Consider the following 17,263-nt stretch of genomic DNA (forward strand, 5'->3'; position numbering starts at 1 on the left):
TTTTTTGATGAATAAAATGATAGATTGACAGATTGACCACACGATTATCTCAACAAATAGAGCACCATGCAAAAGATTATCTGTACCAGAGCATGATGTGGATGGATGGGAAAGTGATCTTAAAAAAGCATTTCAATATTCGGTCTAGGTTTGGATAAGAATAGGTCTTTTCGAAGAACCATGCTAATGCTTGCATTGTTTCTTTCATTCTGCTATGAAATTAATTCCCATTCACAACATTACCATAATATTCGGTAAAATATTATAGCAATCAATCATAGTCCAAACCATACAGAGTTTATTGACATTTTATTACCCTATTAAAGGGTACTTTTTTTTTTTCACAACAGTTAAAGTACAGAATTATCATCATCATTTCCAAGCTTAAGAGAATCCATCTCTTCCTTGAACTTGGGCATGGCAGACCTAGGGAGAGAAACCAGTACCCTAACCCCACCTTTCATTGCAGGGTCCAAGTTTGGAGGAGGCAAAAAAAGACACAAATCCACATATCCAAAGATGTTCCATGGAACGGGTACATGTTAACTGCTTCCCTGTTTCCATTAAATCAACTGTCTCCAATCTGTCAGAACCATGGATGCACCACTAGCCCCAATCTTTTTGTTCTGCTTCCTGGTTGTCTCCCAAATGTCGATCATGTTTCTGATATAGTCATTTTGAGTAGCAGTTTTTTTACTCTGCTTGATGAGCTTCACTGTTTCAGGAAGTGGTTCTTCATTGAGTTCCTTTCCCATGACCACAACATTCGAAGGAACAAAAGCATTCCCATAATACCCATCTGGCAATGGAGGAACCAAGTGTTTCCTTATCCCTGTAGTCAAACAGAACAAGGTTTTCCCATCTGGGTTTAGTTTAAGGGCTCTAAACCTTGCTCTCCAAACGAAACCACCTAGCACCTCAACAGTGGTGAAAGTTTCTCTTGGAACTTCATTCCTATCCATCATCTCCTTAATGAATCTCATTTTGAGCCTCTTTATACTCTCACTTGTCACATAAAAGCACCCATGTGAAAGCTCTGAAGCTGGCAAATACGGTGAAGTTGCTGAGGAAGACTCATCAATGGGGAAATGCAGAGGAACTGCCTCAATAATTTTTCCAGTCAGTCTTTCTCTTTCCCATACAGGCTTCACAGTGGGCTCCAATATCTTCCCCATTGAAAGCTCAGACAGAGTTCTCAAGAACTGTGAGACACGAGCTCCATCACAGACTGAGTGTGACACACCCACTCCAATGGCGAAACCCCCACATGTAAATTTGGTCACCTGCAAAAACAAAGGGTGCTCGCCGGCAGGATCATCATGGGATGGAAAACCAAAAACAAACTGGTTCAGAGTCTCAACGTCAATTCCTTCCAAGTAATGCAGAGAAGAAAGCTGACAGTGAGCTTCTGCAACCAAGAAAGGCACACCAGAAGCTTTGCAAGTGGTTCTAAGGTTTCCATCGCTATCCCTTCTCAGCTTCCCAGCTAGTGGATAGTAATAAAGCAAAGACTTGGAAAGAGCTTCCTTGATTAAACAAGCAGGGTCCAAGTAAATATCAGCACCAAGATTTTGTGCAAGAGCATCATTATTATCATGATTAATACGACCAGAAGAATTAGAGGTTTCTCTGAACACATAGATGACTTAAGTGAGAAACTCAAGATTTGGATCGTTGTCAATGGTGGAGAAAGAAAGAACATCTGAAGGAGTGGGTTTTGAAGCTTTGACAAGCTCTCTTTCCCTTCTTTCAGTCAAGAAGGGTGTTGTTTGCTTGGTTTCCATGTGAAGGAGTTGATGGAAATTAATACCAATGTGATACTCAAGACCAGAGTGTGGCCTCTCATTTATAATGCCACATTGCAACTTGCCTACTTACCAATTATATAGAAGTAATAATCTTTCGAAACAATATAAAACTAATATTTTAATATGGTTATATGGCTCCACCCACTACAAGACTAGATATTTGTTAGGTAAATAGATATATAATGCAATATTTCTCGCATTGTTGAATTTGTGGGTAACAGAGATGGAAGAAGTCTAAAAGAAACATAGTATAGCATTTTGATAGGTATGGAGAACCAGCATGGATTTGCTATAGAAATCCATGACATGTTATATTAGATATATACTTAGGAAACAATCATGGTGGTCATACAATAATTAAGAATCTTTCATGTCGTATAAGAAATTTAAATGATAAAATATATTTAACCAAAAAAAAAAAAAAAGAGGACATCATATTTAACTACCCTATCTTTTTCCAATTCAGTTATATAGTTAAACATCTTTGTTAAAACTACTCTAAAAGAAACTTCAAACTGATATCTACGCTTCATCGTTAGGTTTTTACATATATTACACACGCAGAAACACATACAAACAAAATTTGGTGTTTTTGAATTTGAAATGCTAATCAGAACAATTTGGCAAACTGAGATACTTACATAGCTATAAGTTAAAATAGCCAGAGATGAGAAAATAAAGATATGAATATTGATTGAAAACAGATCGCAGTGTGTATTCCAAATTATATTTAGTTCAACTATATACTGAATAAGATTTTGATTACAAATTCATGGTTATCAAATTAAGTTGCTCTACTTATTTCCGCACAGGGAGTAATGATTATATTTATATAATTTTCAGGCAGACGCATACGAAGTGTATATACACCCTGTAATCAAGACATTATATTGGAAACTCTTAAATGCTCCTGTACAAGTGTATATGTTAGGAATCTTTGCTTCTAGGCCAATTTTAATCATCTTTAATGATCATATAAGGTTCCAATTATATGACGACTGTTATTGCTTAGAAAGCATTTGCTAACAAAGGAGTCCATATGCAGCCACGTTAAATGCTTATCCAAATACAAGAACAGAAATTTACAAGGCATGACCTTTCTTCGGAAGAAAGAAAGCAACCAGGTAAATAAGCTAATTAAAAAAAGCAGTTTGCATTTATTTTCTTTTTGGTGATCATGAATGCATGACCAAATACGGATGAATGACCAGAAACACTTCACATGATGTAAGCGGTGTGCAATTTTGTCTACTGGATTAATTTGGCATCTGAAAAAGTTTTAAGATTGTAATGGAAGCGATAGGAGTCCATTACCATGATACCATCAATGGGGATTGAATTTCTTATTATTATTATTATTTTTTTTCATTTCATTGACAAAGAATTAAAAACTATGGTATATGTGGATAATTTAACAACAGGGAAACCAAATCCATAAGCAACAACCATATAAAATAAACTTAATATGGTTTGGTTTTGTCAGCAAATTTGCATAGTTTTTCGATGTACTAGTTCGAAGAGTACGTACATGACATATGACATGTTATGCTCTCCTAAGTCTAACAAAGCACTTAAAATGTACTTTTCTCTAATGGTGGGTGGTCCAAGATATATAAATATATATTATGACTTGTGTTCCCCTCTTAAGTTAAGTCTAACAGAGCACTTAAAATGTACTTTTCTCAAATGGTAGGTGGTCCAAGATATATATATATATATATATATTTTTTTTTTTTACTGTATAGATCACATATAAATTGATATTTTAGAGAAAAAAAATATCGATTTTGCTGTATACACTATATACACATACACAATAAAAGCTAACTCTTCAGCTTAGATATGGTTTGCATGTGGACCGACCTACACCATAGAATTTCTCTATACATACATATATATATATATATATATATATACACATATGTCTATGTATATGTATATAAATATATTTCCCAATAATTTCTGCATTTTGATTCCAGCCATAGCGCAATTCAGCTACTGGTATCCTTAAGAGAGTGCCCTCCAGGCCAGAGACGGAGATTTTGTCATTCAATGGAACCGTGTCTCTATTGGAACCTGTAATTGACTTCTTTAATAGCAACAGAAAACTAAGCCCTTCCACACACAAGCGACAAGCTATTGTACTTGTTAAGACTGTTTGTTGTCTGCAGTCGATAAAAACAGAGTTACAAGCAATGAAGAAAATATCGATGTCGATGAAAATATCGAAGGTATAAATTTATGAAAATATCGATAGAAATGTCGATATCGATGGAAATATCGATAAAGTTACGGAAACTGTAAATTTTTAATTTAGAATATAAATTTTAACATATGAGATAATTAATATAGTAAAATAATATAAAAATAAAATAATTATAATACAGTAATAATAAAATAGTCCATAAATATTATAAATTATAATGTTAGTTAGTATCAAAATATAGAATAATTTAATAGATAATACTAAAATACAAAAAATGCTCAAATATAAAAGTCTCAATATTTGATGATATTTACTATTACTTTTTTATTCTGATTTCATTTCAATTTTTTTTTCTTTTGATGTACTACTCGATTAACGCTTTGAAAATCCATAAACATTTAATCGAAAGAAATCAAAATAATAAATAATTTCTGCACTTTTATCCACTTTCAGCACTTTCATTAACAACCCATCTTTAGGGTAAGGCCACCAAGACCATTGCCTTAGGACCCCAAATTATTATGGCCCCTAATTTTATATTATATTATATTATATTATATATATATATATGTAACATCCCGTCCCAAAATATATCGAAAATTTCTAAAATTTGACCAAGGTTGACCGGATTTGACCATCGTTGATTGAGAAAGGATCAAATGTTGACTTTTTGCTTCCGGTGGAATTTCACATTGACCGAGGTCCCGTTAAAAAGTACACATTGTCACGAGTTTATAGACTAGTAGCACGTCGAAAACGGAGCTACGGTTTGAAAGTTATGAGCAAAACAAGTTGAGGTCCAAACTGTCCAAGGGGTACCCAAGTTGAATTTTTTTTGGTGCAAAATTGAGCTTTGATTCATGCATGGTTGTGAAGTACTCGTCGATACGAGTTCATAGACTAGTGGCACGCTTAAATTGGATATCTGGTTAAAAAGTTATGGACATGCAAAGTTTTCCAAATACCATAATATTTTAATATATTTTGACTTGAGTGAACAGTGTGTGCCACGTGTCGTATTTTCAGCCAATCCCTTGAGTGAACAGTATCACCCACGGGTGGCTTTTATTTTGGCCAAAACACGTGAGCCTGGGAAGGAGAGAGAAAGAGGGGAGGAGAGAGAGAGAGAGAGAGAGAGAGCTAGAGAGAGAAACCCTACCGGCCAATCGCCGTTCACCCATTTTCGGCCACCAGAACAATACACGGGCCACCCTACTTGAAGCCCACCTGAAAACCAGCCGGCCAGCCAAAAATCACGGCCAACCGACCTCTGACGCGTCCGGATCGAGACTTTTTCCGACGGCGATGCTGATTACTTCAAACCTAGATTTCTCTCTATTCTGACCTCCGTGTCACCCACGGGTGGCTTTTATTTTGGCCAAAACACGTGAGCCGGGGAAGGAGAGAGAAAGAGGAGAGGAGAGAGAGAGAGAGAGAGCTAGAGAGAGAAACCCAACCGGCCAACCGCCGTTCACCCATTTCCAGCCATCAGAACAGTACATGCGCCACCCTAGCTTGAAGCCCACCTGAAAACCGGCCGGCCAACCAACCACCGACGTGCCCGAATCGAGACTTTTTCTGGCCGCGGCACCTATTACTTCAAACCCAGATTTCTCTCCATTCTGACCTCCGTGTCACCCACGGGTGGCTTTTATTTTGGCCAAAACACGTGAGCCGAGGAAGGAGAGAGAAAGAGGGGAGGAGAGAGAGCTAGAGAGAAAAACCCAACCGGTCAACCGCCATTCACTCATTTTCGGCCACCAGAATAGTACACGCACTACACTAGCTTGAAGCCCACTTGAAAACTGACCAGCCAGACAAAAATCACGGCCAACCGACCGCCGACGCGCCCGGATCGAGACTTTTTCCGGCGACGGTGCCGATTACTTCAAACCCAAATTTCTCTCTATTCCGACCTCCGTTTGCCTCATCGCCGGTCTCGTTGAATCACCCATTCCCCGATCTACCTTCCCACCAAAAATCACGACCAGTGGCCATCGGACGAATAGTCGGCGGTGGCGAATTCCGGTGACCACGCGGCTCACCAGAAAACCCAATTTCGGTGAGTTTCTGATCACCCAACCTATCATTCCCCACTAATTTGACCTCCCTAAACCCAAATCCGAGGTCATTTTCCTCCAATTCATGACGGATTGAGAGAATCAAGGACTTGAATTCCGAAAGCTTTCCAGCGAGATCCCGACCACCACGGGTCCGATGTCCTAGAGGTAAGCCTCAATCCGCGATCCTTGTTCCATAAGCTTCATTTCGGTATATTGCTCACAAATTTTGGTTAACGTTTGTGTTAAACCCCCTGGATACCGGGTATTATTTATCCGAATAAAATATTAATTTATTTGAGTTGTGTAATATTGTTGTTCTAGGAGCACGTATGCGTCGTGGAATTGATCCCATGGAGGATCTTGGGTTAATTGTGTGCCCGAGGTGAATGACCCACCTTCAAAACTATTTTGGGGACTATTAAAAATATATATTTTGTGTTATTTGAAATTATGAAAAATAAATGTGTTTGATATTGAGAGGAATTGATATTTAAAATTTATAATGTCAAATTATGATTGATTAATATATGTATTGTCATCGGACTATATTTTGGGATTGTGAATATATATATATATATATATATACACATTTATATTTATATATGGTGCTAATTGAATTTATGAAAAATGTGTTATATACGTTTAATATTGAAGAGATTGTTATTTGAGCTTATGATGATGATTTATGTTGACTTATTGCATGTATTGCATCAAAAATTATATTTTGGGTTTTTAAATAAATTATGTCTTAAATTCTTATTAAATTTATTTTTGAATTTATGATGCCAAAAGTTTATTGATTGAAACATATATTGCATGGAATTCATATATTTGGTTTTAAAGAAGTTATGGATTTAAATTATGATTGATTATTGTTAAATTTATATTATAGAATTATTTGCCTATAATAAATGTACTTATGTGGATTTAAGCAAATATGAAATTTATGTGATTTTGATATAAATTGATTTTAAGATTTTGAGAAAAATAATTGTATTAAAGTATTGAGTTCAAAATCCATATTTATACGTTTGATTATTTATGGATCAGGTTTTCATGGTATTGAAAATTGTTATATTTAAATGGATGGATTTGAAATTGGTGAATTTTAAAGTGATGGATTTATGATGAGGATTAAAGAAAAAATGTGAGATTGTGAATTTGAAAAACGGTATAATTCCCACGGTGAGTTTGCAAAAATTGTTATTTTTTTTAAAAAAATAATAAGGTTATTTATTTTAAACGCACTCATACAGCACTGATATTCTGTACTATGTATGTGGATGAGCGCGCAAGTTATAATGTCTCCCATGAGTTGCCATCGGACCGAAGGTAGGCAAGTTTGATATTGGCCATAAACCGCCCCCCTCCATGGCCGGGATGACGGTTTAAACAGCAGCGCTGTCGGGACGCCGAAGCGACCATATGTAAGTTTCTCTCTTTAATTTCCCGCCAGATGTTGCTCGGGACGCTGGGTATCATAGGGCATCACTGGTATATGGTGTGGTGAGTCAAGTATTATTTTTCTGATATAAGTTTCAAATCCTAAAGTTTTAAAGCCGTATTTAAATTAAATGTATTTAATTTTTTTATTTACCTATTTCTAATTAGTATTTTCTAAAATGTATTTATTCATATTTTAGGTCATTTATTTTAAATCAATGTTTTTAAAATGCATCTTGCCATAAAAAATATTATATAGATTGGTTGAATATTTCAAAATGATTATTATAATATTTTTCTATCACTTATTTTACATGATTGTTTGTAATTATTTAAATTATATTTTTTATACTGTTTATTTTGATTTATTAAATCAAATTTTACGAATTATATATTGAATTTCTCTTGTATGTTATATTCCTTTAATGCAAGTATTCTAAATTTATTTTATTATATTTCATTACATTTTATTCGTATTTGGATTATTTAATTATTTATTAAATTAATTATTCCTTGATTTGTGGGGCATAAAAGATTGGATTTTGCGAAAATGTTTTAAAAGGAGAACATTTCCAATGGAGTGAACTGTAAGGGTTTTTGAGAGAAAACATTGTTTCAAATATTTATTATAATTATTTATTTAATTGTTTGGTATTGATTAATTAAATTTTTTTAATTATTATATTATTAATATTATAATTGTATAGTAGATAGGGTCACTCATTGAAATAATTAACATCTCATATTTTTAAATTCCGTTCCCCTAAGCCCTGGTTAGGAGACGTTGATCGTCCGGGATGTGCCCGACGTCTCAGTTCATTGCCGAAAGTCCAAGAAGCATTTCCTCCCTTTTTCCTCTCCATCTTGTATTGCTTCTTTATCTAGTATTGTATTAAAGTCTTATTTATTTATATAATGCTCTGTATATGGATTGGACAGATATTTGTTTAATTGCTTACTGATTCCCTTTTATTATTTTGGAGTGTTGTAAATTTATGGAAATAAATTGTAGTAAGATGGGAGGAATAAGGTGGTATTTATTGGAGTGTGTTTTATGTGCAGGAAATTTTGTGGTAAGTCTTACCCTTAGGGGAGATGCTGTCGGATTTTCCGTTGGAAGGTTTGGTGGTGTTTCTTTGGATCAGGACTTGTCTAAGGTTCCGGTGAAAAATTTTAGACGGATCCTAACATAGATATATATATATATATATGTAAAACCAAGGCTCTCAATTAAAAGGTTTACAAATGATTATTACAAGTATTTTAAAATAAAGAAATGAAAGTAATCATATTTATGCAAGTTTTTTAATATTAATTTATTTTTTGATTTTTTTTAATAAAATTAGTATTTATATGAGTTGATGAAATATATTTATAGATGATAAATTGATGGATTAATTTCAACAAGTCTTGAAAAAATAAAATTGCAATAAATACATTAATGGTTTGACCAACCTAATTTGTTGGCAAATAATTGTTAATTATTTTAATGCATTTTTCAGTTTTTCCTTTAATAATTAAGAATATATATTTTCATTTGACCAACCTAATTTGTTGGCAAATAATTGTTAATTACTTTAATGCATTTTTCAGTTTTTCCTTTAATAATTAAGAATATATATTTTCATTAAAAAAAACAAACAAACAAATTTGTATCTCTTTTTTTTTTTTAAATGTAACATGACAAATACTTCTAAAAATTAAAATAAAAAGAACCCTTCATTATATTCAAAGGTTTTTTTTTAAAAAAAAGAAACATTATATTCACAATAAATTGAGAATTTAATGTATTGCATCATAATTTTTCTTTTTTTCAATTTCTTGGAATTATAATTTTATTTTATATATTTTATAATATATTTAATGTATAATTATTTTTTAATAAATATTTTAATGTTAAACACTAAACAACAGTGAGTATGCATAATAATTTATAAAATAAAAAAAAAAAGGCAAATTCCTATGAGGCCCTATCTTCCTTTTTTGCCAAGTGTCCAATGTAAGCTTGAGCCGGCCTATTCATTAAACAATTAAATTATTAAGTAAAAAAATTAATATATTTTTTTAAACATTAAAAAATCAATAAAAAAAATTTCTTCCAGATTCTTCCTCTTCTTCTTTCCCCTACCCGATCTCTTTCAGTTTTTCCCTTCCTACTACCCGGTCGGCCGATCTCTGAAGCCTGGTCTTCCTCTTCTCTCTTTCCCTTTCCCTTCCCTACTCTCTTTTTCTTCTCTCTGGGCTCTAGCAGATCGTAGGAAGAAGCAGATCACAGGTCTTCTTCTTCTTCTTCTTAAGACATAGGCCAGCCGATATTTCCATCCAAGATCTCCACCGACAACCCGCTTTTCCTCTATGTTTCCACCGTTGTCCATAAGAAATCCGACACTCCCACCGATTTTTGACAATTCTGCCGACATTTGTCGACTCCGGCAATATTTCTCCGGCATCCCTGACAGAAACTTCTTCCACCCCCCTATTGGTGTCGCCGATGTCTGACATGCGACATTATCGCTGATATTTCCACTGTGTCGCCGATTTTTGCTTCAATGGTTACAAGTTAATGATTTTGCCCTTGGTAGACAAAAGTATCGATCCTCTTAGCGCATAATGGGTTAATCCTTAACATCTTTATGGTTTTATGTGAGTCATGAAAATTAGAGTTTTAAGTTTATAATGAAAATTTAGGATTTTATTGTATTCTGTATCCAAACTTTAGAGTTTTTTTCTTTTATTTAATTAAATGCCCATAATGAATAAATTTATTTATTGAAATACTAGTATTTTTTAAGAAAATATTATTTAAAATATTTTTTTAAGAAAATATTGTTTTTAATATTTGGATAATAAGAAAATTTAGCATTGACTTGGTTTTAAAAAGGGCAATGTGTTATACATAGCTATGGTTGTGAGGTTTATTTGTTATTTGAAAAGCTTAAAGATGTTATTCGTACTAGTAAAATAGTTCAGAGAAATTTTGTATAATTTAATGCTTTACATAAGTAGTTGATTCTATTCACATTATAAAAGTTGTTAGACAAATTACATTCTACATTGATTCTATTCACAATATAAAAGTTGTTAGACACATTACATTCTACATTGATTACATTCACACTATAAAATTACTAGATACATTACATTCTACATACATGCACATTAAATTTTGTTTTTGTTTCTTACATTAATAAAATATATCAATTTTAATCTTAAAAGTAGGACGCATGTGTACTAGAAAATATAAGTCCGTGACACGTGTATATCGGATTTGCATATATTCTTTTAGTTTCTACAATCCAAGATTATATTTTCAATTCATCATTAAAAATATAACTTAATTTGGACGATATTAGACCATTTAATATATGTATACTAGAATGTATATGTTCCTCCCATTTATATAACCCAATTTATGTTTTCATGTGTAAAGTTATGGTATATGTAAGTTAGATGATAAGCATGGTATATATAAATTAGGCGATATTTATTTAAATTTTTAAACAATTTATGACCTTTTATGAATGGATAGTTTTGAAATATATATATATATATATATATGAATAATTAAAAATGTGGTGTGTTTGATAATTTTTTTAGTGCAGATATTTATATATTATGCTTCATGTGTCTCTCATACTTACGGTTTCTTTCATTATATACATTTTTTGGGGTGCCGAGTTTAGAAGTCTCAATTGATTAGGGCTTTTGCCTTTGTTAAAATCTCTATGTATATTGGATCGAATATTCTCATGAGCTTGTAAGCGGGTGTGGTGTCAGTAACATGAGAATATACGTTGATCATAATCTGTTTATTGTCTAAATGGAAGTTTATTTCATTTTTAGGAAAGTTATTTCAAACCATTTCTTCAGTTATGATTGATGATTGAAGTAGTTTTAATCTTTTATTTTTCATTTAAGTTTATAGTTTATTGTTTGAAATGAGCAAATTATATATAAAACACCAAAAACCAATGCTTTACTAGAGGACCCTATGTGTTTGTGCAACTGTATTTTCAAAACTTTTACAATTTTTCTTAATCAATTTAATGGCTGTGTATATCTCCCAAAAAAAAAATAATAATAATTAATGGCATAGTATTTCGGTGATGGTCACTTGTTAAGAGAGTAAACCAGTAAATGTACATATAAATGGTTGTACATGAGGATTTACAAGTCAAATTGGTCAACTGGTTGAGTTTTGTTGGGGAAGCTAAAAGGTATTTAAGCAAAACTTATGCAATTTTCCATCTTTACAATGATTAAAAAAAAAATTAAGGATTTCTGCAAGATAAATGACAGGTTTGTGTCCCCAGGCAACTTGCAAATTATGTGGATTAAGGTAGAAAACTGTAATTTTCCCAACTTGCTGCATTTTGATATGACAAATTGTCAAAATCAAACTTGTCACCACAATAGTTAACTAATTTTCAAAAGTGGTTGAGTTAATAGATTGATCAGTGATCATAACCCAGTAGAAAATAACAAACATTTTTGCAGCGTTAAGCAAAAGATTATATACAACATAATGGGAAAGTGATTTTAGAAAAGCATTTCAATGTAGGTTTGGATAAGAACAAAAGTTCTTCTTAAAAACCATGAGTGCTTCTTGTATTGATTATTTGATTTGCATCCTGCAAAAAAAAAAAAAAAAAAAGAAGACAATTTTATTTTATTTTATTTTATTTTATTTTTTGTCTGCTATGAAATGGATCATTCCCAATGGGGTCATTACCACTATATGCATGTATTTAAGACATACAAGAAACAAAGTCCAACAGATACAGAGTTTATTGACAATTTTATTGTCCAATACATGCAAACATTATAAATGCCTTCACATAGCAGGCACACAAAACACAATTTTAAGTACAAGACCTAATCATCATCTTCAACCTTAAGAGAATCAATTTCTTCCTTGAACTTGGCCATGGCAGGCCTAGGGAGGGAAACCAGTATCCTAGCCCCACCTTCCATTGCAGGGTCCAACTTTGCAGGTGGCATTAAAAGACACAAATCCACATGACCAGACATGTTCCATGGAATTGGTTCAATGTTAACTGCTTCCCATGATCCAAATCCTATTTCCAACAGACCCAAATGTCTCCAATCTGTGAAAACCGTGTTTGGGCATGTAGATTCGATCTTTTTGTTCTGCTTCCTAGTTGTTTCCGTAACATCTATTGAGTGTCTAATATAATCATTTTGGAAAGCAGTTTTCTTGCTCTGCTTGATAAGCTGAACTGTTTTAGAAAGCGGTTGTTCGTTGAGGTCCTTTCCCATTACAACAACATTTGAACCAATGAAAGCATTTCCATAATACCCATCTGGCAATGGCGGAACAAAGTGATTCCTTATCCCCATGGTCAAAACGAATAAGGTTTTTCCATCTGGGTTTAAATTTAAAGCTCTAGCCCTTGCCCTCCAAATAAAACCACCAAGTACCTCAACAGTGGTGAAACTTTCGCTTGGAACTTCATTACTATCCACTATCTCCTTCATCAATTTCATTTTGAGCCTCTTAATACTCTCACTTGTCAGATAAGCGCAATCATGCAAAAGCTCAGAAGTTGGCAAATATGGTGAAGTTGCTGAAGAAAAAGCCTCACCCTCAGTAGAATTGAGAGGTACAGCTTCAATGGTTTTTCCCGTTAGTCTCTCTCTGTCCCAAACAGGCTTCAACGTGGGCTCCATCTTTCCCATTGTGAACTCAGACATGGCTTTCAAGAACTGTCCTGTACCAGGTCCATCACAGATTGAGTGTGACAAACACAAGCCAATGGTAAGACCACCACATGAAAATTTTGTCACCTGCAATCCTATAGGGTGGTAACCATCAGAATCAACATCATAGGATTGAAAATCAGAAACAAGTTGTTTCAAAGTTTCAATGCCAATCCCATCCAAGTAGCGTAGAGAAGAAAGCTGACAATCAGCTTCTGCAACCAAGAAAGGCACACCAGCAGCATTGCAAGTGATTCTAAGGTCTCCATTGCTGTCCCTTCTCAGCTTCCCAGCCAGAGGATAGTAATAAACCAGAGCCTTGGAAAGAGCTTCCTTGATCATACAAGCGGGTTCCAATAATTTATCAGCAACGAAATTTGATGCAACATGATCATGAACATGGTTATTGTGATTAACATGATTGGAGGAATTAGATTTAGCTCTGTAAGCATATACGACATGAGTGTAACGCTCAAGAGGTGGATTGTTGTCAAGGGTAGATAAAGAGAGAATCTCTGAAGGTGTGGGTTTTGAGGGTTTAACAAGCTCAACATCCTTCCTGATTACCAAGAAAGATGGAGTTTGGTGGGTAGTTTCCATAAGAAAGATTTTTGATAAAAAATTGATAGAGAATATAGAGAGATAGATGTACTCAAAACCAGGTAGTGGCTTCACATTTATAATGTTACTAACTTTGTGTTATTTGTTAATTAATTCCTAGTTATCCGATATAGAAAAAAAAGCACTCCCCACCCACTATCGGTGGGTGATTTGGTGAAGTATTTTTAAAATTGTTGAATTTGTGGGCTACAAAAGGTGAAGAAGTCAAAACTCTCAAGAAAAATGTATTGGATTTCTGATAAATATGTAGAACTACCATTTTAATTACTATTTAAAGTCGTTGACTATTTATGTATATCATATTAGACGTGCTTAGGATTGTGAATTATGTAATCGGTAATGGAGAACCACAATTTACTATCGAAACTCTCTTTTTTTCTTTTTTCTTTTTTATTTATTTATTATTATTATTTTTTTGGGTGAATCCATTTGCTGTTGAAAATCACTCAGTTATATGTATATCACATTTAATATGCTTATGAAACAGCCATTGGGATTAGGGAGAGATTTCCACTATGTTACTCAAAATATTATTAAGATAGTAACAAAAGTAAAGATATCATTCATACATATTTACACATTATGTTTTAAATTCAATATAGTCAAACATTTCTTTTAAAATTACATCCAAAAAGCTTCTCAATGATGCTAGCGATTATTGACAATTGAAAAAAATTATTTATCATCATTAATGATCTATTATAATGGATAATATCTGTTGAGATAACAAGTTAATGTGCTATTATTAAGCGTTTATTTTTCTATACTAGTTTTTAATTTTAAAAATCCAAAAAGAATTTAGTTAAGATTCAATTAATTACTATCATATCAACATAAATCTCATCAGTGATCATTACTGATTATTACAAACAGTGTTACTTCTCTACAATTAATTTAGTGTATGTATTTACCAAATAAATCATAGTGTCTGTGTGTATGTATATGTATCACAAATTTCATATTTTGAATTTTGGATTTTTTTTGTTTTTGGTAACCCCCACCTAACCAAACTATTAATTACTTACAAATAACTCTTTGACTTGCAACTAACGCGCCTAAATTATTGAACAGTTACAATAAGGATAAACCAACAGAGTTTTATTAATAATTATTTGAAATAACCATGTTACCTTTATATACAAAGTATCACATATTTTTTTAAAAAGAACTAGGTTAAATTTTACATATATGTAAAAGAAATTATAAAATAAAATGCTTAATTGTTCAAACAAAAAGAATATTGATATTTTATATTTCATTAATTTTTTTATTAATTATTTTTGTTTTTATAATTTTTCAATTTATACAAATCATTAGTCTGAAAATATTAGGATAAAATTATGTTATAGACAAAATTTTATAATTTCTTTTTATAATCTCAGTCATATTATAACAATTTTTATTTAATTAAAATAAATCATGCCATATCATTTATCAACTTTAATTAAGGTATCTAATTGTATATATGACATAAAAATTAAAATAATAACCACATTAATGGGTATCATTGTGATACAAGTTTATAATAAGCATCTTGTTAGTTACGAAATTGCCATCGAGGATGATTATGTAATATCCAAGTTCAGTTTAGAGGTGTATTTATTATTTACTTAATTTTGAGAAGATTATCTGTAAGTACAGCATAGTTTGAGGAGTTTAATTTATTTTGCCCAAAAAATAATTGCCTGTTGACTAAAACATTAAAAAAGGTAAAATAAAAAAAATAATAATAATAGAGGAATTTCTGGTTATAAGTTCAAAAAGCAAGAAAATATAGATAAAAACTGAAGCTCTATTTCTGAGAGAGAGTATTCCAAACGAAATAGGCAGTGATTACAGTTTACATCACACGCATACAAGTGTATGTATGCTCTTAACTCTATGACATATAGGAAACTCTAAAAAAAAAAAAAAAATTAAAAAAAGAAAAAAGAAAAGGTAAGAAACCCTATATTAAAATGTAACCATAGGAGTCTGTTAGGTTTGGCTGAGGCTAACTTTCTCAGATTAAATTTGAAGTTTCCAATATGACCTTTATTACTTAAAAATCGCTTGAAAACGAGTGGTCATATGGTCCTTATCCAATAAAAGAAAATATGATAAAAAAAGAAGCAAAGCATAAGCTTTAATTCTTCATCACTTGACGAAAAAGAAGCAAAATATAGAAAAGAAAGCAAGCAGGTCATGCATAAACAATGAATTGCATTTCCTTTGTTGGAATGTTTAATAATAGATTGGCGAATCTCATGTTTCCACAAACAAAGCGGTAAAACAAGTGCGCTTTAAAAGCTAATAAATTGATGGCCATGGAAATTTGGGAAATACAACATAATAGGAATTGAAATTTTCATCCTATGGTTAAATATAAACTGTAATATGTTAAATATTAAATGTACCATCTCAGTTAAGAAGTTAATGTTGAAACCTTAATTGGATAAATAATAACTTTTAAAACTTGTCTTATTATTAGATAACTAACTTAAATATGGAACTACATTCTAAATATATTAAAAGTATATATTTTATATATATATATATATGAGTCAGACTTAACTCATGTCAACTTAATGATTTTAGTATATTTTTTCTTTATTCAATTTTGGATTACTTATTAACTTGTGATTTAAAAATATATTAATATGAAATATGGATATAAATATAATAAATTTTACTTAAAAAAATAAATCTTATAAAAATCTAATAAACTTTATGAGTTAATAGACATCTATCAGCATTTGCATGTGGTTAGACCTCCATAACATGGCCAGCTACACTCATCATGGATAAATTATATATAGATGTATTCCCAATCATATTTTCACTATATATATATATTTATATATATTTAAAAAAATACAAATTTGGTTTGCTTGTTAACTTAGAAGTTTGCATAAAACAATTTCAAAGGTCAACAAGATAGGTTTCCAAATCAAAAAAGCAAACACTAACTTCTGGTGCTCCCTTACCAAGTGACCACTTAGATTGGAGCCTTTCAAATGCGAAACCGACATTAGAGCAATCTGTATATCGATAAGCAAGTTACTTAAATGTTTGCTTCTGCGGTGGTGACAAATCAAGACTTCTCAAACGGGGTGGGCCAAAGATATATTTTACTATAATAATCTCTGACATTTTGATACCAGCCACAGCTCAGTTTAGTTATTGTGATGAAAAATCAAATGCAGAATCGCCCTTTAGATAGTGCCCTACAGGCCTTCTCCACTTTCATCTACGCGGTCGAAACAAAGTTCCTTCTGTCAAAAAAAAAAAAAAATTTGGCCCAATATCTTAGAGGTCTGAACACGGAAAGAGTAAAGTCAAATCGTACTCAAAATTCATATCCCATAAATAATTGAAGACAAGAAAATCAAATATCACATTATCAAAAAGATAGAGATTGT

General features: G+C 32.2%; 1 protein-coding gene and 1 pseudogene across 1 annotated transcript; both read right to left on the reverse strand.

Annotated features, from left to right (window-relative positions):
* Nucleotides 1-350: 350 nt before the first annotated feature.
* On the reverse strand, nt 351-1,820 carry LOC107411612 (spermidine coumaroyl-CoA acyltransferase-like; annotated as a pseudogene).
* A 10,575-nt stretch (nt 1,821-12,395) lies between these two features.
* Nucleotides 12,396-13,841, reverse strand: LOC107411611 (spermidine coumaroyl-CoA acyltransferase). Its single transcript, XM_016019223.4, has one exon. It carries the CDS (start codon nt 13,839-13,841, stop codon nt 12,396-12,398), a length of 1,446 nt encoding a protein of 481 aa, XP_015874709.3.
* Nucleotides 13,842-17,263: the final 3,422 nt, after the last annotated feature.

Source organism: Ziziphus jujuba, chromosome 10, assembly GCF_031755915.1.
Source record: "Ziziphus jujuba cultivar Dongzao chromosome 10, ASM3175591v1".
Taxonomy (NCBI): Eukaryota; Viridiplantae; Streptophyta; class Magnoliopsida; order Rosales; family Rhamnaceae; genus Ziziphus; species Ziziphus jujuba.

What these genes read in the sequence shown, in the direction of transcription:
- LOC107411611 (XM_016019223.4), bottom strand. Translation starts at nt 13,841, where the DNA reads ATGGAAACTACCCACCAAACTCCATCTTTCTTGGTAATCAGGAAGGAT.